General features: G+C 42.4%; 1 protein-coding gene across 1 annotated transcript in view; it reads right to left on the reverse strand.

Annotated features, from left to right (window-relative positions):
• The window catches only part of Myo1d (myosin ID), a 309,366-nt gene that overhangs the window by 99,211 nt on the left and 185,975 nt on the right, over window positions 1-24,180 (reverse strand). Inside the window, 1 exon segment of the mRNA XM_047547346.1 lies at window positions 20,361-20,474. Within this exon segment, the coding sequence (XP_047403302.1) occupies window positions 20,361-20,474 (114 nt within the window).

Raw genomic sequence — 24,180 nt, forward strand, 5'->3', positions numbered from 1 at the left:
CTGTCTCCCTGTCTGCATCTGTATTTCTCTGCTTTGCAGTCCCATGTGACTGCTCTGTCAAAGAAAACTGTGGGCCCTGAAAATGCTGGCTGTAAAACCCAGAATCTTCAAAACCAGTTTTGAGAAGCTGCAGGTTTCTGAAGAAGGTGTGGGTGACAGGAAAAGGCTCTGATAGTTTATGATGAAGCCACTCTAATAACGTAGAAGGCCATCAGCTCTTGTTACTTTAAAAGGAGTTCACCTGCTCAAATGCTCACTGGCTCCTTTAAAGCCATCAAGGGCTACCCAGGGAGGAGATCTCCACCTTTCTCACAGGGCTCTCCTCTGGCTTCTGCTCTGGGTGTCCTTGTCCCCTACTTACTCCATGGTCTTCTTGGTCTCCTGGGAGGGCCTCTTCCCTCCGTGGTTACTGCTGTCTACACAAATCTCTCAGGGACTCGGTAACTTGACGTTTTCCCTCTGGTCAAAGACATGGTTGGTGCACAAAGGCTTTCATGAAACGACAGTTGTCACTGACCACCTTCAGGTATCTGCTTACATTTTGGTTTACTATTCTCTACTCCACTTCTTTGGTTTGACTGCAGGATTACAATATTCCTGTCCTTTGATCTCAATTAACAAATTAACTTGGCTGTTCCTCATTTGGAGAATATGCTGTTCATTCTGTTTTCCATCCAGAAGCTTGGAAGACACCTGTCTGGCTTTTTGCAGGACGCTCGGCAGTTTGATTTCTCACTGTCTCTCTCCGTTCTCTGTTCATCTGGCTCTTTCAATCTCCCTCCTTCTCCCCCCACTCCCTAGTCCCTTCCCTACTCCTGTCTCAACTACATATAAATCAGAAATCTTAACTGTGCTGATTCATCATGGAAATAACACATGGTTTGGGACAGCTGAGAATTTATCCCTTTTCAGATAACCATAGCTTGAAAGCAACCATGTGCCTGTGCCCTGAGCCACATGGGCTGACTGTCCTGAGGTGACTGCACAGTGAGGAAGTCAAGCCCTTGGGGAGGAAATGTGTAGCAACTCTGGTCAGTAGTCCTGGTCTGAGCACCCCAGGGCTGGGGCAGACACGTGAGTGTTTGAGGGTTGAGCATCTTAGTCTGTTTTTATGTTGCTAGTAACACAACACCACAGACAGGGTAAGTTATAAAGAAAAGAGGTTTATGTGGGGTTGCAGTTCTGGTCCAAGGTCAAGGGGGGCTGCATCTGGTAATGGCCTTCTTGCTGGTGAAGTCCTGGGATGGCACAGGGCATCACATGGTGAGAGAAGAAGCACGTGTATGTGTGCCCGCCCCACCCCTGTCTCTTCCTTTGTAATCCACCATTCTTCAACCACAGACTCTGCTCTGATGATTTTATCCAGTCACAGTCCCCCTCCCAATGCCCCACCTCCAAATACCATAGTCAGATTAAATTTCCATTCCCTTATTTACTTAAATTTTTTTAGTTGTCAATGGACCTTTGATTAATTAATTAATTAATTTATATATGTTGCTGAGGTTCTAACCCAGTGCCTTACACATGCTAGGCAAGTGCTCTACCATCGAGCTATGACCCTAGCCTTAAATTTCCATCCTTTCAAATACCCACAATGGGATTAAATCCCACTGTGAATTTTGGAGCAGGGCAAACCAGTTCAAAGTGCAGCACTGAGGAACACTGGCTGCTGAGAAGCAGCCTTAGAGTCTTCCCAGATGAGGCCCAAGACACTGTATTTTTAGTGATAAACTGGTCCCAATGTGCCCTTTCCAATTCTTCCCCCCCAATACTGGGGATTGAACCCAGGGGTGCTTTACCACTGAGCCCCAACCTCAGCCCTTTTTACTTTTTGAGACAGGGTCTTGCTAAGTTGCCCTTAAATTTGTGATCCTCCTGCCTCAGTCACTGGGGTCACTGGATTACAGGCATGCACCATGGTGCCTGACCTTTTCCAAATTCTCGACCCACAGAATCTGTGCACGTAATAAAGTGGTGGTTGTTTAACTGCACTCAGTCTGGGTGGTTTGTTATACAGCTGTGGTAACTGTAATAAAAACACGATGCGACGGGTGAAGCCACTAAGACACGCTCCCAACACAGCTGGCATTGGCTTTGGGAAGTGAGCAGGAGCTGGAAGAGCTGGGAGCTGCCATGGAGTCACAACAGGCTCCTGCGAGGCCACGGGGGAAGGCAAGGAGGTCAAGGAAAACTCAGCTTCAGGTCGGAGGCAAGGGGACCCTGGTGACGTTCTGGAAGAAAATCTGACAACATGGTTGCAGATGGGAAGGTAGAGAACAGGAAATGTACCCAGCAAATATGATGATCCAGTTAAGGAGGTTTCTCGACCGAATAATGAAACTGCCATCTGGCTTCTTGCTGTCTATGAAAAAAACTCGAGAGGAAAGAGATGATCCTAATAAAGAACTGTTCAGCTTTCATGCAAAATTTAGAGGAAATACAAAGAAGCCCGCAATTGCTGGGCTTGAAAATAAAACGGTTTCTTATTCCTAGCTTCTCCAGATGGTAAATGATTCTCATATTAAGAAACAGTTTCAGGGCAATGGATCAAATCCAGAGCAGGATTGTTAAGATCCTTTGTTACAACCTCAGACAGACCTAAAGCATTGCTTCAAAAGAATCTTCCAGATAGATGAAAGGCTCTCTTCAAGATCTTCAGAGCATGCCTTGCAAATTCTCTTCATCAACAACAGGGCTCTGAAGAGGACCCGAGGACCAGGACACCTGAGGGGTGTGTGTGTATGTCTTATCAAATAGAGATTATAAATTGATGCACAGTGAATCCATTCATATTTCAAAGGATTGGACTGAAGATTTCAGATTGGACTGAAAGGGACTGAGACATCACTAAAAGCAAGGAGATTCTGAACTCCAAGCTTCTAGCAGCAGGCTAACAAGCCCACCTAGCTGCAGACACAGATGGCCAGCAACAGGGACGTGCCTTCCATTCCCCTTATCTCTGGACAGGGGTGTCTACTGTGAACATCCATCCTTACATGTGGGGAAGACAACTTATCAGTTTGGTTCATAGGTCTTTGGAGCAAAGAAATTTGACATGAGCAATGGCACCTCCACTGAATTAGATAAGATCCTAATCCTCAACCTTGAACCTGATACCATCAGAAGAAAAGACTTTTGGGGCATCATGAAGGGGGGGTATGAATTTTAAACATCAGAGAAATGTAAATACTTTTAAACCAGAGGGTAGACTGTGGAGGGTCTGAAGCACGTTCACAAATTCTTTAGCACTCCTCCTACTGAGGGATGGGGGTCTGTGCCCCTCACTTTGAATCAGGGCTGGCAATAAGTTGCACTTAACCAGTAAGGTGCAACAGAAATGGGGCTGTGTGACTTTGAGACTAGTCCATAAAAGGCAGGTGATCCGTGGCCTCATTCAATGGTGCACTCCACCTTGAGCCCTAAGCCACTACATTAGAGGTCCACCCCCGCTGAAAGGTCATGTTTGAGGAAGTCAAGTGTCTCCAGTCTGCAGGTGCAGTTCTCACAATCACCCCCAGCCTGGGTGAATGGGCCTCCCAAGACATGGGCTCCCAGGCCTGAGTCATCTCCAGCTTTGGGTCTTCCCAGCTGAGGTCTCAGATATTGTAGAGCAGGCACAAGATATATGCTTTGCCCTTTCTGAATTCCTGACCTAAGAACCATGGCAATGATAAAATGCTTGTGGTTGTAAATTTGGGGTAGTTTATTATTCAGTATAGTGACTAGAACACAGAGCCTTGTGCATGATAAGTATGTGTTTTACCTCTGAGCTATGTGTCCCAGCACCAAAGGAAAAAATCTTAATTTGTAAATACATCATGGAAAGAATATGGAGAGTGGGATAGCTAAAAGTTAACTCCTTTACAAACAAATATCACTTTCAACAAATTTTTTGTTTTTATTTTAACACATTGGATGGACATTTCAATAAAACCCTATACATAAAGTATATATGTATGTATGCACGTATGTACTTATGTTTATGTGTGTGTGTGTGTGCGCGCGCGCGTATAAATGTATGTACTATGTGGAATTCTCATTGAGTTGCCCAGGTTGGCTTCTAATTTGTGGTCCTCCTGCCTCAGCCTCTCTAGTAGCTACAACTGTGCCCTACTTGAAAATCTGATATTTTGAAAATGTTCATTAAACAGAACAAAATTATTCTTTTACTTTCTTAGGGATTCAGCATTACTGGGGCAAGCATTAATTAGTAAATGTGCTTTAAAACAGATTAATCTTCAGGGCCTCTTGAGTTCACAGGACATTCCTGGGCTCTATACTCTAGAAATCATTTAGATACGTGTGAACCCAACGACATTTTTTGTTGTTGTTGTTACTGGGGATTGTGCGTAGGGGCACCTAACCACTAAGCCACATCCCCAGCCCTTTTTTGCATTTTTTTAGACATAGGATTTCACTGAGTTGCTTAGGGCCTCACTAAGTTGCTGAGGCTGGCTTTGAACTCCCGATCCTCAGCTTCTTGAGCCCCTGGGATTACAGGCATTTGCCACTGAGCCTGGCCCACGTAACATTTTAATGGTGAAATAAAACCTATGATACAAAATATAAGCCTTGAGCAGTATTAAAAAAGTCTGAAACAAGAATAATTGACTTTATAAACAAGTGCCTGTTATGAGTCTCCTACTATTGATCAATATTATTCAGGTCAATAAAATAATCATAATCAACTGATTAAAGGGCTGAGTTTACATCACTGATTGACAAGGGCTTTCAACCTTTGATTTTTAACAGCTTGATGAAAGCCACTCAGTGAAACTCTTCAGTAAATTTTCAACACTGATCCCTAATGCACTAAATAAATAGTGTCTCCACTCCCAGCTTCCGAATATTGCAAATCCTGACAAAGATCAAGGGCACCATCGAGAAGAATATTTACAACATGGACAATGTCCTCATTACAAATGAACTTTGTACTTTATGAAATTAAATACAAATTCCTCCAGAGAGTGATGCATGGGAAGCTGGGCCTGCCATAGCCTCCTCTGTTAATTTACATGCCCACACTCTTCTTTTCTTTAGGTTGTTAAGTACCTCACTAGTGGCAAGCAAATTTGGAATTTTCACATTTAGACTAAACTTGTCAAGCTCCTTACTACACTGGTGATTAGAATCTACTAGTTAATGGCCAGTTGTTCTCCTTTTGCTGAAAACCTCAGATGGGCCCATTGGAAGTCTCTTTCCTAGAATACCTGGCCGTTTGAGTAATGGGGTTTGTTTTGCAACTCAGAGTTCAGTGTGATAATTTTATGAAAAAACTGAATTTTAATTCCAAAAAGACTGCTCTGAGGAAATGGCTCAAGAAAGCACTTCAATGAGTTTTTAAGACTGAGCCATCCAGTGGAACGAAAGTAAGTCTCCACATACTCCAGTTTTCATATGCTGCAACTATCAACATGACTGCCGGTGGCAGACGGACTCCCTTTTAATTACTGCTTCAGATTTATTGTTGTGCACTTGGGAGCCAGATAATCAAATGCATCGCAAGAGCACACGAAGCAAGACAAATGGCCCAACAGGGTGCTGCTTGAGAACAAACACACAAGGTTTGGTGCTTAAGCGCTGTCACACCTATTTTGACTATACAGAAGGTATAAACACCCTTCTGCTTATATTCCGATTGTGGTTTGTTTGGGCCCAGGGCTCCCAGCTATGGCTGTGCATTAGAATCACTGGGGAGACTCTTTCCTCTGGGACTGGACTGGGCATCTGTGGTTTGTAAAAGTTCCCTAAGTGATTCTAATCACTTAAAACCAATGGTTTAGGTGAAACTATTAAATAATTGGGTCTTAGATAGTCAAATTATTACTTTACAAAGATAATTATTTTACTAATTGAATCCAGTCTTATATCTATTCTAAATTTATTTTTTACTCTTTCTTAAAATATCAGCTTAATTAAGTTGCTTTTCCCTTATTGGTCTTTTAATTGAATTTTTTTTACCTTATAAATTAATGACCCTCTCATTGCAAAAAGATTATTCAGTAATCATTTTAGGTCCACTGTTCTTATCCTATATTTACTGAATTTGTGTATACTAGCTCCTATTTTAGGTAGGATGAGTGGTTTTTTTTTTTTTTTTTTTTTTCTTTTGAAAATTGCATCCTGGTCATTTTGGGTATTGTGTTATGAGACTGGGTCTTTATAAAAATTTTTTAAAAAAATTTGTTCTTTTTAGATATACATGACAGTAGAGAGATTTTGACATATTATACATACATGGAGTACAGGAGTATAACTTCTCATTCTTCTGGTTGTACATGATATGTTTTCTCTGGTCGAGTATTCATAGATGGACATTGGAAAGTGATGTCCGATTCATTTGACTGTCTTTCCTATTCCCATCTCTCCTCCCTTCCCTTCATCTGCATATCAGAGAGAACATTGGGTCTTTGGTTTTTTGGGCTTGACTTATTTCACTCAGCATAATAGAGACTGGGTCTTATTTAAATCTTGTCTTAGCAGGTGTTTGCTAAAAAGGGGCCAGTAGTGGAAGGCAGCACCAATCCAAAGCCCTATCAATGCTTTACTGCTGAATGGGATCAGACCCCCACAAGGGCCTCGGACAATCCCACCCTGGTGGTGAGTTTGTGAAGTGGCTCGCAACCTCCAGGAGGGGCAGGGGGAGGGAACCAGGTTCCTTAGCCTCCACTGGCAGATGGAAAGGGGGTGGGCTGAACTCCAGCCTCTACTCTGGGACTCCTGAACCCTTCCAGCAGGGAAGGGCCTAGAGAAGGCATTCTTACTGCCAGGCAAGGTTGGAGGACTGGGCTTTTCACTAGGTCTTTGCTGAGAGGAGCTGGGGAAGCCTGTTTTTTTTTTTTTTTTTAACCCCTGGTGATTTTCTGGAGAAGTGTGTTTACTGTCAAAAGGGCTTCTGCTTTGCTAAGCTGCTGTTTCCTGGTCCTTTGCCAAGAAAAGTAAGTTTTTCTTCTCTGTTGTTTGATCCACTGGTGTTTCTGGGTTGTGTGTTTCTGCACACAAAGAGGCAACATCCTGTCCCCACTCCTGCCTATCCCAAGGAACTAACTGCCCTGCTGCTTCTGGAGTCCTGAGGTTCCCTCGCTTCTTCCCTCCAGCTTTCAGAATCTTCTTGTGTGTGTTTCATAATGCAATGGCTTTATCTGTATTTAGTGAGACCGAGTGGCAGAGAGTCACCTATTCTGTTTTGTTCGGGACTGGAACTCCCAACTCCTTATTTTAGATTATGCACGCAAACACATTAGAAAATGTGCTTTTCCTCTCAGTGAGTTTATCATGTAGCTGAGGAGCCAGAAGGCACAGGTCCCAGGCAGAAGGCCGGAACCTCATGTGGGGGGGAGGGATCACAAGTTTCCTTCTCTTTAAAATACTGCTAATTCCCCAAAGTGAGTACCAAGTAGAGCCCTTCTCCCCAAACTCCGGATGGGCATTCTGGCCTGTCTGGGAAAAGCACAACCAGGGGTCCCTGGAGGGCCTAACGGGACCACATATTTGACCTGAACAAAATGAAATTCATCAACTCACTCTAACCACTATCTCCTCTTAGGCCTCTACTTCAACGAAGTGCCACCAGCCACACCATCTCCCAAGTCCAAAGAGGAGGCATGCTCCTTGATTTCCCCAACCTGGGAGTCCCTGACAGGGAGCAGTTCAGAACTGTTAAGGGCACAGGCTCGGGGCCAGACAGCCGGGTTGCCTTTCTGACACCACCTGGGCCTAACTCTGTCCCTGGGTAAGCTCTGTCAATGCTCCATGCCTCAGTCTCTCCACCTTCATGTGGGACCACTAGTACCACCTACTTCATAGGAATGATGCAAAATTATCTAAGCCACTACATGTAGAATATTAAACTAGTGCACATCCAAAACAGTTTTTAAAAAGCGGACTGGAGCTGGGTGTGGGGGCACTGACTGGTAATCCCAGCGACTCGGGGCTGAGGCAGGAGGAGTGCAAGTTCAAGGCCAGCCTCAGCAACTTAGGAAGACCCTAAGCAACTCAGAGAGATCCTATCTCAAAACAAGAAAGTAAAAAGGACTGGGGTTGTGGCTCGGTGGTAAGGTATCCCTGGGTCCAGTCCCTAGCGCCACCAAAAATAAATAAATAAAAAGTTAAACTGAATAAGGAACATCTCAGAAATTTCTTATGTCTTATCTCTTCTCTCCATTTCTGGGGTTTCCGTATCCACGGGATTATTCCAAGAGTCCCTGAGATGACATTTATTTCACCACCTCTTCCCATTTTAGTCCATACATCGTAATACTGTCAGAATTAGCTTCCTAAAAACAAGCCTCATTATGCCACTTAGAATCTGTTACTCTGCATTGCCAAAAGCAGTGGGTCACACACCCCTTCAAGAATTTGAAAAAAAACCTACCAGTACAGAAAAATGTACAAGCGTTGGCACATACTTTTGAATCCCCGAAATCTTCCCTTATGGAGGAAAAGCCATTTCCATCCCTTCTCTATACCTTCTCAAGCACTCCCTGCTTATCTTTGTTGTAGCACTTAATAAGTCAGACTGCCATGATCGGTCTTCCCAGGCTCCAGGACTTGAGGAATGGATTCCTGTTGCTCAAGCCATTTAATGTGTGGTGTCTTGTTACAGCAGCCCAAGCAGACTAAGACAGTCTGTCCTCGAATGTCCTCCAGTCGACTGTCGAGTGGGCCTCTCCAGTCTACTTTCCTCAGACACCTACACCTGTTTAGGAGTTAGTCTTCTTTTCCTTCTCCTTCTTCTTTTTGGTACTGGGGATTGAACCCAGGAGTGCTTAACCACTGAGCCACATCCCCAACCCTTTTTAAATATTTTATTTAGAGACAGAGTCTCACTGAGTTGCTCAGACCTCTCTGCTTCTTTTCATTTCCTACATTTCCTATTATGGGGAGAAAATCTCCCACCATCTACCCAGGGGTCTAGAAAGAAGCTTGTATGTTTAGCTTCTTTCCTCGATGCTCAAGTCCTGCTGTCTGCACCAATGCCACAGCTCTTGAATTCACTGCCTCCCCACCCCACCCCACTTTTTTCTCATTCCTGGCCTTGCTTGAGTTCAGATTCTTGTGGTTTCTTAACAGGCCACTGCAGCAGCCTCTTAACTGCTTTTCCATTCTCCAGTCTTGACCCCTCCAACTTGTCCATCAACACCTATTTATGGAGCACCTGCTGTACAGCAGGAAGTGTTCTTGGGATGAGAGTCTGACCCTTCTCTCATGGAGTCTACATTGCCATGGGGGAAACGGAGCAGCCAGACTATGAACAATTGTATGGTGGTGGCGAGGTCCATGAAGAAGGAGTGTAGGATAAAGACATGGAGACGAATGGGATGGAGCTGGGAGTGCATTCTAGACAACCCCTGTGAGGTTACATTTGAGCAGAGACCTGAGTGAATGGAGGAAGCCACGAGTTCCCCAGGAGGAGCACACTCCATACAGAACAAGCAGCCAAAGCAACAGTCAACAGGGAGGGCCCTGAAGGTTGACTTCATCTGACTTCTCTAATTTCTATGGCATGGGATGGCCGGTTTGCAAGTGGCTTGAGAGTAGCTTGCAATTACTAAGCACTGTATTATGAGACAAGAACTAGTGAGTACCATCATATCAGATTTACTTACGCGTACCTCATTTTGGGTTTCAACATTCCAGAGGTGGGTGCCACTGTTAAAACAGGGCATGAATTCCACAACCACCCAGGTACTTCTACACACCCCAACACCTGAATCTCCAGACCCCATGGGGATGAGATTTCTCTTCTTTCCTTTACTACCCTGTAGTATAATGATCTTCATGTGTAATATAGGATGCTTTTACAACTCCATGGCTTCGTGAAGGGCCATGGGGTGGGATGGCAACGGCAGGAGGGAGCAGAGGAAGAAGGGCAGATCCTGGAGGCAGCTTCTCAAGAAGCAAAATGACTGCCCCCTCCACAAGCCAGTGGAGGATCCTGACCCGCTCAGGGGTGCGGCTCCAGAAGGACACTCCGCCATCATGGCACACTATTAAGATGCCTCTGCTTAGATACAATTCCAAAAAAATGGAAAATTTTAAATGTTTCTTATTTAGGAAATTGGGTTCTACCTATAGAGCAGTGGGATGTCATCATAACAATTTTGTGTACAGAACGTTAGTTCTGGACCTAACCAATAACAAGGGAACAAACTCTTTCACCTGATGCTCAGTTCAGGACCAGGGTAGGCACCTCCCAGTGACTGGGGTGGGGAAGAGTCAGGTGAGAATGTGTGCAGATGACCATGATAAGGGATGCAAATCACTGAACAGCAAGGAATTTCTCTTGCACTGCTCTGGTTTAAGAAAAATCTTTCGATGAGACTGTCCTCGCATGTTAAACCATGGTCAACAACTATAAGATGATTTGATTTTTTGATACAGACCATGAAATCATGAGGTTTTCTAGGAAAAAACCCACAGTCTATCTCTTCCAACCCTATGTCTTAGTTCATTTGAACTACTGTCACAAAGTGACATAAACTAGGGGCTTATAAACAACAGAAAAGTATTTCTCATAGTTCTGGACATTTACCCAAGATCAGGGTGCCAGGAGGGTGCAAGAGGGCCCTCCTAGGGTCTCTGGTGTAAGATCCCTAATCCCATTCATAACGGTCACCTTGGGGCTTAGGACCTCCATGTAGGAATTTTGGAAGGACACATTCAGACCACGACTCTCTTATCATGATTAAGATACAGTAGGATTAAATCATCTAATAAATGTCTGGCACTAGACACATGACAAAGGTTAATTTTGTTATCTTTTCCCTCAACACAGGATTTAGTTTCATGGGTTGTTTTTCATAAAAAGGATGCAGTAGGCAGCAGGGGTTGGTGCTAGGCCAAACGGATATGGAGGTGAAGCCCAGTCCACTCCCACGAGCTCTGTGGCCTTGGGTGGGTTGCTTCACCTTGCTGAGCGCCAGCTTCCTTTGGATTGCAAGGCATCAAGGTGGCCACACCTCCACTGGTGGCTGCCAGTGCTGATGTCCATGTGACGCAGGCACCATGCTGCCCTGCCGCTGCGCTCCCTGCTGGTCCCATGGGTCTGTGCAGGCCTGTGGGCAGAGACCCCGTCGTATACTCCTGAGCTGTTGGTGCCCACCAAGTGCTAGCACAGAGTAGCTGCTCCAGATCATCTGATGCACAGGTGAGGGCTCCCACGGGGCAGTTATGTACAAGAAGCCAATTACTGCCTTAGATCCATCTCCATTTAGGGCTTTGTTTTAAAAGGATCTTGGTTCTAGCAATCTGATAAATAAGGTGGCATTGTACTTATTCCCTTATTCTTTACTTCTTAAAATGCATTGTGTGTCTTTAATAAGGCAGTTTTATAAAGGAAGTCATAAATCCATCCGTCTTTAAAATTTGAAATCAAATTTCTAAGTAAAGAACTAGTGGTGAAAATGGGCCCTACCCTGTGCCTAAAAACAGGACATTTGACATTATCATTGGTTTTGCCTACTGTTTAGCATAAGCAATGGCCTCTAACCTGGGCCACAGAAGGCATTTACTTCTGAGTGAGTCAGGAAAACAACGGATAGGGGAGGTCTGAAACTTTGACTTCTGTCTCTTTTGTTAACAATAACAAAAGAAAATATGGGAGAGAACATGGCTTAGATGTCACATTTTTAAGTATTTAAAACCACATGGCTCACTCAAATCCAAGGATAAAATCAATGAGTGCTAAACAAGATGAGAGTAGAAAGATTGTTTCGTTGCCAAAGCCATCAGAGTAAGAAAAAATAATCTTGAAAAATTAACATCTGTATTTTTCCAAATTTATTTTAAATATAGACATCACTCCCCCCAACAAGGTTTTCCAAATATATGTATACACACACACATCTGTGTGTGTGTGTGTGTGTGTGTGTGTGTGTATTCATGGGTGCTTTCTTTACACCAAGCTATATCCCCATCCTTTTAATTATTTAAAATAAAAAAAAAAAAAGAGATAGATTATTGCTTAGTTACTGAGACTGTCCTCGAACATGTGATCCTCCTGTCTCAGCCTCCACAGTAGTGGGTATTAGAGATGAGTTTCACCACGCCCAACTTAAATATCTAATTTTACTAAGCAACATTCTTTGTTATAACAGGCAGAAAATATAAACATTTGCACAAGATGTTCAAAATAATACAGCTCCCAGGACCTGCCAAGAATTAATTAGGAAGGTAAAATTTATTACCTAAATAAATAAATAAACCTGAGTGCCACTCAGGGTCTGACAGTAAGGGATTGTATGCTTTCTATTAAAGAGGACTAATAAATACCATTTAAAAGTTTGAGGGAGGGCTGAGAGGGGAGAAGGCTAGGGCACACACGCCAGCTCAGGCAGTGCCAGACGTCAGCTGACTGCCTCTGTTGAGGTTACCATGGAAACACCTTCCCCTGGGATGCTGCCAGGAGAGGAGGGTGCTTTAGAAATGGTCGTGGGGAGCTTCGGATGAATTTCAGCAGGGCTCACCCCAGTACACATTACAAGGACAATCCATCTTCCAAACAGAATGATATCTTTGTAGCAAGTCATGTCAAACAGAATAATAAAGCTTGAAGCCTGGCATAATTACGATCTCTTCACCTCTACGAAACTGGCACATGGGTTCAGATAATTGTCTCTTTTCTCCCCCTTGCTTGCTTTGTATTTTTCACAGAACTGAAGGAGGGATGTGTGTAATTAACTGGCTGCTTCCTTAGCCATCAAGCTCACACTGATAAAAAGGGACTATATCAAAACAGCATTAATGGGCAGATGCAAACATTCCTCACACCAACCCATGAGGCAAGACTAACACACTCCATGACAAAGGAAGGGCAAGAATTCCAGCTGAGGCCAGGTTAAATGTTTCAGTTTACACAGTCTCACTCTAAAGCAGAGGACAGATTTTGTTTATGCAAATTAAACTCAAGTCTTGGCACCCGCTCAGCGAGCACTGATTTGGGTGTACCGATGTCCACAGGAACCCCAGGGGCAGAAGGGCACTGCTCAAGCAGCTTCCTCAGCTGCAGGCAGCAATCTTCTCCCCCAGCTTAGGGTGACCTCCGTGATAGTGCCCAGAGTCAAAGAGGTTGTGATCATAGTATGGTCCCACTGCTAATTATGCTGGTAACTTCTCGCCTTTGTTCTCCAGACCGAGCCCCAGTAACCATGTCTCCCAGCTTTATAAACATTCAAATTCTGATCCACTGCCCCCTGGGAAAATTTTAACCTTTGTTGACAAATGTATTGGAACTAATGCTTTAATTTGATATTACAATTTATAAATATAGTGTAGAGAGTGACTCAAAGCGGAAGATACTAATTTGACAGTAACACAGACTCCAGTTGGCTGAAACCCTAACCTGTGTATGCAGAATTTGTACATAACACATCACTCAACTGCTAGACAAGTCACCTGTAACTTGAAGATTGCATTCTTAGGTTGTTGTTTACATTTATTTGACCATGGCATTTGTAAGGACAATATTCACTGACAGTATTCTCAGAAGCCTGCCATGATTTCCTATTTTTATCTTGCTTGTGAAGAGTGACTGGAACCATCATTAAATGATAAATTGATTGGATAATTTTTGCTAGGAGGAGGGGGTAAAAGGTGTCAAATTTACCTTTTTTAATTGTATTTGCTTAGGTTTACATAAAGATCAGTCTTTTCTCTCCTAACCACAAACCAATAGAGAATAGAGAGATGGTTCTTGCAGTTAAAGACTAAGACCTAGTATGTACTGAGTCATATTATTAGGTAACAGAAAAATTCCTATTAAAATGATAGAAATTAAAAAAAAAAGGGGTTGGGGATATAGCTTGGTGGTAGAGTGCTTGCCTGACACGCACAAGGCCCTGGGTTTATCCCCAGTACCTCAAACAACAACTACAATAAAAAACCAAACTCACGATATCAATACTGGTGAGACTAAGCAATAAGAACCGTCACTTTGGAAGACAACAGGCAGTTCTTACAAAGCTAAACGTAGTCTTATCACGTGATCTGGCAATAGCACCCCTAGATATTTACCCAACTGATTTGAAAACTTGTCCATACAAATTTCCTGCATGCAAATGTTTATGGTATCTTTAGTCCTAACTGTCCCAAACTGGAAGCAACGAAGATGCCCTTCCACAGTGAATGGATAAACAAACTATGGTACCACCCTCTAATGGAACTCTATTTGTTGATTAAAAAACAGGGCTATCAACCACAGAGAGACATGGAGGAGCCTTAAAAGTGTATTATTAAGAGAAAGAAGTTGATCTGAAAAGGCTGCATACTACATAATGCTAGTGATAAGACAATCTAGAAAAGGCACAACTTATAGAGATAGGAAAATGATCAGTGGTTCTTGGGGAAAGAGGTGAAAGAAGAATAGGTAATGCACAGGGTACTTTTAAAGAAGAACCACCATTCTGTATGATATGGTAACTGTAGACACATGATGCTATTTGCCAAAAGCCACAGAACTTTATGGTTCACTATAGGGTGAACCTCAATGTGGGGAGCCTAAATAAATAAATAAATAAAGGAGATTGGGAGAGTCCGGGAAGGAATGCATAATGTGACAAAAGAATCTATGTTAAAAGGTAGAAACAACCCCCCTGGAGGGGGTGGGAGGGAAAGGTGCTGACTGGGTAACTTTGGACGTGCACACAGCTATGTGCTCGAGCTGACTCGGGGCACAGCTAATAAGGCCAATGCTGCTACCTGCGCGTGCTGGAAGTGAACCACTAGGTAAATGGATGGTGGATGGTGGGAGCCAGTTTGGACTGGGGGTTTGGAGATAAACGAAGGGAGGCAGCTAGAATGATCCATGTGGCAATGGACAAAGAGAGAATCAGTACGAATGCATGTTTACTTAGCATAGATCTAGATGATCACATGTAAAAATATTTATAAACCTGTATACATACACACATAGAATTTGAATATTTTTACACATATATTTTTGTGCTGTACCAGCTGAAGGGGCCTAAAAGAAATTAAACCCTAGTAGCAAAAAGCATAGAGCTCAGATCTGGGTTTCAAAACCATTCTCCAATAAAAGGAGACAGGGCTCCTTGAAGAAATGGCTCACTCCAGGACTGGGACAGGAAATATACAAGATGGATCTTGGGGATCTTGCAGTACCAGAAAGTCAGGAAGAACTCAACAAACAAATAAAAACAATCCCACATTCAGACACGTTAAAGAAGCATAGGAGTCAACTGCAAGAGCTTCCAATGCCCCAAACTAACAACTTGAGCCACAAAATAAACAAGGTAGCACTAGCTTATAACTCAAAGTATAAAATATCTGTGAGTACATACCCCGTAAATTATCATCTATGTGGTAATTAAAAAGAACGCTACCAGCTGAGTGCCATGGCACATGCCTATAATCCCAGCAACTCAGGAGGCTGAGACAGGAGGATGGCAAGTTCAAGGCCAACCTCAGCAGTTTTTTGAGGCCCTAAGCAACTTAGTGAAACCCTGATTTGAAATTTAAAAAAATAAAAATCAAAAGGATTGGAAATGTGGCTCAGTGGTTAAGAGGGCCTGGATTCAATCCCCAGTACCAAAAAACAAACAAACAAACAAAATACCACTACCAAACAACTGATGGTTTAAAGAGAAGTCCGTGGTGGAAATGACAAAATAATTAGAAATGAACAAGTATTGCACGTAGTGTGAAGCACAGCTCAAGTCACTCTTAAATATAAAACTGTAGTCAGTTTATTTTCAAAAATTAAATTTAAAAACTAAAGCAATTAAGTCTTAAACTAAAAGAGTTAGAGAAAGAACAGCCTAAAGAATGGAGAAGAAAAAAAATTAGAGGTGAAAGAATAGATAACAAAATCAGTAAGACAGACTCTAGCAACTGATCTTGGAAGAAATGGGAAGAAATACATATGGTCCATATTAGGAACAGAGCGACCGAATAACTACAGGTACAACTGGGGGCTCTTCACACAGGTCCTCCGGAAGGTCACTGTGCATCAGCATGCTCCTCCCCAAGTCAAGTCCCCACTGCAGTTCATGGCTGCTGGCCCTAGGAATAGCCAGGGCTGCCTCCCTAGCACAGGATGTGGGGTGTGGCTTTCTTCAGGTGAGCTGTGAAGCCAACTTCGCCATAATGTTCCTGGGCTGTGCGACGGGCTTCGTTGTCTTTAGTATGTCCAGCTCTCCTCCAGGCTCCATCCTCTGCCTTATCTGTTTTGCTTTCCTCTTTGTTGCTCCTCCATCAGTAGCTTTCCTCCTCCTGTTCCTCCTCCTCCTCCTCCTCCTTCTCCTCCTCCTCCTCCTCCTCCCCCACTTTTTGTTGAGGAGTAACAAGAATATACTGCAGTATATTCCCCACCAGATCAAGCTGAACCTCCAGCCCTGGCAGGCTTCTCTCTCCCTGTTCAAATCTGTGTCTTTACTGCTTCTTCTGCCTGAAGTACTTTTCCACCAAGTGAACTGTTCATTGCTAAACTCCTTCGTCTCTGGTTAAATGTCAAGTTCTCAAGGAGGCCTGATCCCCCTACATAAGATTATAACACCACACACATTCTCTATCTTCTTCCCTGATTTTACCTTTTACCTTATCACCGTTTTGGGACCGTGCGTGTGTGTATATGTCTGTGTTCTTATCACTGTTTTTGGACCATGGTGTGTGTGTGTGCATATATGTACATACATGTAAATACATATACACGTGCATTTATTTGCTTTCCCTGTTAGAATGTAAATTCCATGTGGGTAGCCATTGTGACTGTTTTGCCACTTCTGTGTCCCTAACACCTATTAGCTGGCACATAATGAGCACTCAGTAATCAGGTGAACTGAATGGTGTAGATATTGAAAATGGGATTATAGACAATGGTAATTTAGAAGAATTACCAAAGGAAGGTGATTCTCTAACAGGTGGAACTTAAAAACACTCCCTTCCCACCCACCTTCTATTGGAAGTCCTTTAAATCTCTGTTCAGTACAACTCAAGATCAGGCACCAGGTGGGCTGCAGGAAAAACTGCCAGAGGGGCTGCAGTTGGTTGCACATCTCAGGGTGGGGCAAAGGCATCTCCTCAGCAGGGATGAAGCAGTGACAAACTACTGCTGGTGACCTGTGGGGGACAGCTGATGTGTCCATTAAAGTTGAGCAGCTGGGGCACTGAGTTGCTGCTGATTTACAGAAGCTCAATGACTAAGGAGATATAAGAATAGTGGAACTAGAGAGGTATTTTTATGATGCATTAGGAAGGCAACGGGTGTTAGTCCTATACTGCCTGACTGGAGGCAGTTAAGAAAATAGAGGGAACCACCCATGCTAGGGATTCTTCCCACAATTTTAGGTCGTGTTTGACAAAGACTGGGATCCTGACAACTGGAATGGAGGCAGCTGGCAAGAGTCCAGGAAGCTAAGAATGCCTGACAAACCTGTCCTATTAAAGCACTTCCCTCCCGGTGTTCCTTTCCCTGGGGAAATCCAAAGATCCACCCCAATCAATATTCAGCATGATCTGTGACCAAGATTCACGTGTGATTCAGGCCTTGGGATAACAATCAAAAACAGTAGAGGGAGAAGATCAGTTAGGCCCAAGTTGAATTATAGAAATCATCCATGTTCTACTAGAACAAGTCAGGAAAGGCTATGCACAGATTTGCAAGGTTTGACAAGGAATGAAAGTACAGATTTGGATCCCTCAGGATCAGTTGCTATGGTGAGGCTTCATCTGAGACTCTGGATGATGTGCTATTGCAGGATGAATGGTGAATGGTTTGCTGCAGTGGCTGACTCCGATCGAAGTCTAGAGCTGACCCGTGCTGTCTGGCAAGAAAGGGGTGATTGCTAGCAAAAAGACAAAGAGGCAGAGACAGAAAGAACAACCGAGAGGCTGCAGGATAACATGGTCCTGTGGAGCTGCCTTGAAACCTAAATGGCAGCACTTCCTGGGTTTCCAGGAGATTCTAAACATGGCATCTGTCCCATCCTTCAAAACCTTATGGATTGGAAGAGAAATTAGAGTTGATTTAGCACATTAAAAGAGAGATTAGAAAATGGAGGACCACAGAAATCTTGCTTTTTATTCTATTTTCTTTGGTGAGTCTTTTCCCTACCATTTAGCTGTGTAAATTCTTGAATAAACTGCCCCCTATTTCCCCTTAGGATCAGAATTCCGATGATGTATGGAATGAACACTTGTTTCACCCTCACCTGAAACTCAACTTGGCAAACTTGAAATTGCTTTCCTCTATCCCCTCCCAGCTTCTCCAGCGCCATTACTAGTACCATCTTTTTTTTTTTTTTTTTTTTTTTTTTGGTACCAGGGATTGAACTCAGGGGCACTTAACCACTGAGCCACACCCCCAGCCCTTTTTGTGTTTTATTTAGAGACTAGTTACTTAGTGCCTTGCTAAGCTGCTGAACTCACGATCCTCTTGCCTCAGCCTCCTGAGCTGCTGGAATTATAGTTGCATGCCACTGCGCCTGGCCTTAAAAGTTTCTTTATTTTAAACTTTGTTTTTAATTTGAAAATATTTCAATTGTTCAGAAAAGTCTAAAGAACAATATAATAAACATTCATGTTCCTATCATTCAGACTTAATGTTTTGCCATATTTGCTTCGGGCTTAAAAAAAATACAGATAGAGTTGCAAGTCCCCTTTCTCATCCAAATTGCTCCCCCTTCAGAGCTTGTCACTTGTCCGACATTAGTTCCTCCCAGAAGCAGACCCTGAGAAGGCTGATGAGTCTGAGAGGCCGATGTAGGAGGTGGCTGAGGGAGCCGAGGACACCCGCTGGGGGCCGCTGCAGGGCAGTTCTGGGGAATCATCTTGGCCAGTGAGTGGTGGAGTGGGAGCACCACACTCCACGCCCCGACTCACTGCGTGGCTGGGCACCCAGCCCTGTGGGAGGGCAGCGGGTGCTGGCTGAGGGCTGCCTTCTGCAAAGACATTGGCTGCTAGAAATCAGGCTGTGTGCACAAGAATGGCACAGGAATACGAAGGGAGGTGGCTGAGCTCAGAGCACTTGCAACAAAGTGCCCCATCCCACCGACGCCACCTTTACTAGAGTATTATGAATCTTTATGATATTATATATTAACAATATTAGTAGTGATGATCATGATGGTGACAGGAAACAAACAAGTCAATAAGAAAAAGGAAGATAATTTGGGAAAATAATTTTATTCAAAAATTGTTCAAATATTCATTGAATTTATATCATGTGCCTGATGGACTTTCCCCTAATAGAACATAGGGAAAATAAATAAAACACCTACCATAACTTTTCTGTTTTTGACTTCGCACTTCATTACACTTCGACAAGATTTGTTTTTTCCCCTTGCCTTCCTCTACCTCCCACCATAAGACTGCAGGTTATCAGCCTTAGCCAGGTTGGACTATGAGAGCACAAGTCTTTGTCACACAGTCAAGCATCTTGGAAAGCCACCTTCTTGGCTGCAGCCCATTGGCCTTTCTCTTAACAGGGAGCAGGGTGCATGTGAGTAGGGTTGAGGGGGTGACACAATATGGGCAAGTCCCAGTCCCCCATCTGGGCCTTCCATCATTCAGGAAAAGTTTGACTTCTTTGTTTCTTACAGCCAAAGGACCCCTGCTATTCCAAAATAAAACTACAGAACGCTCATGTTTCCTGCTCCCTTTCGCAGAGACCAAAGGGACTTAAAATGCTCTCCATACACTCTTTATAGATCTTAGCATTGGACAAATACAGACTTCCTCTGTTAAACTAGCAGACAGAGAGAAATCACCTGACAAATGAACAGATCCAGGAGTCCTGTAGGATTTTTCTGAAGAACCAGAATAGTCATGAAAACCACCAACCTAAGAAATTTCATACTGAGATTCAAGCCAAAAATTTCATGTTTCAAGTAAAAAATGATTTCAGAATTTGAAAACCCTCAGAATACAGTGAACAACAGTGGGTTTAGACCAGAGATCTCACAATTGGCAAATAGAGATGTGTAAACTATACTGCAGAGAACTTTTGGAAGTTGCTTACACTTTATATTTAAAAGAACAGTAATAGTTTCACAAAGTAATTCCCTACTGTTTTTCTATTTGATTCCATTTCTATAAAAAAATAAACTTTTTAAAAATAAGAAAACATATTACATGCCTGCACATTCAAGTAGTAAGTAGAATTAGTAATAAAGATCCCATAGAATCCACAGTCCTTACATTTAAAAAAAAAAAAAAGACCTTTGATAATCCATTGGGAACTCTGGATCATGCCTAAAGAAAACTGGACATTTGTACAAAATTCAAATTGAAGTAAAATGTCAGGAATGCAAAGGCTCCCTGAAGCTCCAGAGAGCGGAGGGGGCAGCGGGTCGACCCACCAGTGGCCCTCGAGCACCAGGTGTGGAGAGAGGCAGAGTACTTACGTTGTACAGAGGGATAGTCTTCATCACCTTGTACTGTTTAGTGGGATCCATTTTATACAGGTGACGGTCAGTGACAAAAATGGCTCGGTCTTCCACCTTACTAAATCGATTCACCTGTAAGAAAACAAACCAATAGACCATAGTATCTCACCACGAATCAAACCAAGTCATCTGAGTGGAAACATCAAGGGGCAGAGGTGGCTAACCCTGAAGACAAACCCTTTAACAGAAGGGTATTGTGTGTGGCCACTCCACGGGATGCAACAGGGAACTCAAAGGAGTAGCAGTTTCTAGATGCATGGAATTTAGCAACTGCAGATCTACAGTTTAACAGGGAAAAACAAGAGAAACACGGAAGAATTCAAAGACTAAAAATAGGTAACCCAGATACCATCAACAAAGTGAAAAAACAAACCCACACAACTGGAGAAGATTTTTGTAAATCATTTATCTGATAAGGGACTTGTATGTAGGATAAACAAAAAACAAATATGGCTCAATAATTACAAGACAATCCAATTTATATAAAGCAATGACATGAAGCCCTTGGTTATAAGAAGTGGAGACCAGTATATGGGGGTGAGACAAATAAGCTAAAAAGTGAAAATAATTTCATATGATAATATAAAGAAAATAAAACTAGATAATGAGATTGGGAGAAAATATACATGTATGAGTATATGCGTGTGTTCTTCCATAGGGTGCTACTTTATTAGACAGGGGGGTCAGAGAATGCCCCCATCTGCAGGCAAATCTTTTCCTAAGAGATAAAACTAACCACAGGACATTTTAGATTGTTTCCATCTTAGACTAAGTAGGTAGTATTTTAAACAAGGTAGCTAGCCCTAAAAATGCCACATAAAAACTGCAATGCCATGTTTCTCAGTGACTAGAAGGAAAAGCAAACAAAACAAAATCAAAGATAAAAACAAAAGCCCTCCCCCAACTTGACTAGCCGGCATCGCTGTGGTATATGTATACCCCCCGCCCTCCTATTAAATTCTCACTTCCAAGATGCCAACGAAGAAGTTAGAGATTGACTTGAACACACGATGAGCAGCAGTAGGAACTCTGCTAACTAAATTAGGATGGCAGGATGGGAAAGGGCAGGGCTTACTGAGATGAGAGGGATGGAGCAAACTGAAATCCAAATCTGAGCTTGAGTTTTATTCAATCTTCTCTCTTTTGCCTTACAGTTTTACAATAGCCTTTAGAACAAGAGCACATTTTCCAGTCAACTTGACAGAAAACGGTGTCTGTACTCAAGAGTCAAACAGAGTCTGGGTGGTAAATTGTTACTGCTCTTGGCAAGCAGCCTCGCACAGCGTCCATTTTTGCCGTAATGGAGGACTGGCGCTTCCCAGAAGCCTTGCCAGGTGAGGTAGAGCAACCCTCTTGACACTGTCCTGCTGCTCTGCACCATGTGAGGAACTTTCGAGAAGGAAGGGTTCCATGACCCACTTGGTTTGAGAAACAATGGTTCAGCAAGGTTTTCTTAATCATAACCGTGGCCTCCACCAGGATATTCATTACCCAGGCATATAGGAACTGCTCAGAGAATTCTGCATTTAAATAGCATGTGTAACTCAGTGTTTCCAAAATGCATTTAATTCATGAAACCCTTTTTCCAAAAACACCTATGTGAGATTAAACAAAACACTGGTTCTGTGAAACTCATGTTGGAGAACACTGATCATCATCCGCATCAATCTTAGAATATGTAAAATACAGAATATCTAAAACAGAATCTGAATGATAAGAAAAAGGTAAGTTCGTCATCTTTTGTTGAATTATACTGAGAAATAAGTGAATGTGGAGCAAAATATGATTAAAAAAAACCTTGCTGCACATTTCCACAAGGTCATTCCAGGGTCAAATCAAAAAGGCCACTTGTCCTTTCTATGATATGCCCCATGGTTAATCTAAAAAGCAACAACAGAACCTTAAGGCAGCAGTTATATCAAAGTTCTGTTTAGAAAGATTATATTTTTTATATTTGCAGAAAATATTATTTCTAAAAAGGACACGTTTACCTTCTGTTTCAGCAACTCAAATCATCCTTACAAAATGGGAATCAAGTGCAAAAGCTTTAAGTCGCACAATTTAACTATATCAAAACAGCAAAGAGAACTATTCCACATACATATGTGAATTCCAAACTTAACTATGGCACAGGAACACTGCTTTTATTCCACTTAAATTCATAAAGTAATAGAAAAAGCAGATCAAAGACTCAGTACTAAAAGACCTCATATTGTTTCGTCTATCCAAAGCTAAAATCATCCACCCAAGAAAAAAATCTCTACCCTTCTACTTTTTTCTAAACACTTCAAGTGATCTGTTTATAGGTTTACTTAGTACCACAGAGGCCAGAGATAATGCTTCCCTGGAGAGTCAGACCAGAGAGAACGCAGTATGGGTGAGAGGAGCTATTTGCAGAAGTCTCTCACCTTAAAGGCTGTTTTATAACTCTGGTTAATGGAAAGTGGCTGTTTCAAAAAGAAAGCACAAAGAAGAGGGCTCTGCTGAAGTCGTACTGAGCTTGCCTTGGTGTATCTTTGGGATTGAAGGACTCTAAAGAGGACGTTATCTAAGCAATAGTGTGAAGAAAGAGCGTTTTGCATTGAACTTAGCAATTCAAGAGCATGAATAAGACTTTTTCAGTTTCTATCCAGCAGAACCCAGGATAAAACTGTCAGACATAACGCTGTCCTTGCCAGAAGGAGACACATTAGGCCTTTCTGGGGTGAAAGACCTAATTTTCAAAACTGTCCAACTCTCTTTAATCAATTGTTCTGATTATTAATAGGACTGCCTGGAGATCTTGATACTAGAAAAGGTGTATGCTATATTCTGGCTATAAGGACTCACAAAATGGTACACTCCTTTGTTAACATTCACAAACTGGCATCGTGTCTTATACTTTTTCATTTGGGTGTGTGAATCTTGTTGGCAAATGTCTTTTCTTGATTGTCTGGTTAACTCTAGGTATAAAAGAGTTTTATTTAAAAATCTTTTAATAAAAAGAGTTTCTGGATCTCTGTGTTCAGAACTGGATTCTGAGGTGTGGTAACCACTCTGAGATATTACCAGCAATCCCTTCTTTTATATATATATATAAAACATATATATATGTTTGTTGTCAATGGACATTTATTTTATTCATTTATTATAAGTGGTGCTGAGAATTGAACCCAGTGCCTTACACCTGCTAGGCAAGTGCTCTACCACTGAGCTACAATTCCAGCCCAGCAATCTCTTCTTCTTCTTCTTCTTTTTTTTTAAATATTTTTATTTGTTGTTGATGGACCTTTACTTTTTATCTACTTATTTATATGTGGGGCTGAGAATCAAACCCAGTGCCTCATACATGCTAGGCAAACACTCTTCCACTGAGCCATAACCCTAGCAGGTAGAAATCTCTTCTTTAATGACACTGTAGTCTAACTTACAAACCAGTTGCTCTTATTAAAAAGCCTATACAAGCTTGATTTGAACTCTTCTTCCTTATAACACGGATTGTGACAATAAGAAATATATATAGGTTGACTATCCCATATCCAAAATGCTTGGGACCAGAAGTGTTTCAGATTTGGGGAGTTCTTCAGATTGCCATATTTGCGTAGACTTTACTGGTTGAGCATCCTTAATCCAAAAGTCCAAAATCTGAAACATTTTGAGTACAATGTTGGTGCTCAAAACATTTCAGATTCCAGAGTATTTCAGATTTTGAATGTTTTTCAAATTAGGGATGCTCATTCTGCATTTAGTTATTGTCTGGCTTCCTGAGAGAGCTTGTAAAAACCCTTGTAATGTGATG

The sequence above is a fragment of the Sciurus carolinensis genome, chromosome 3 (genome assembly GCF_902686445.1).
Source record: "Sciurus carolinensis chromosome 3, mSciCar1.2, whole genome shotgun sequence".
Lineage (NCBI taxonomy): Eukaryota > Metazoa > Chordata > Mammalia > Rodentia > Sciuridae > Sciurus > Sciurus carolinensis.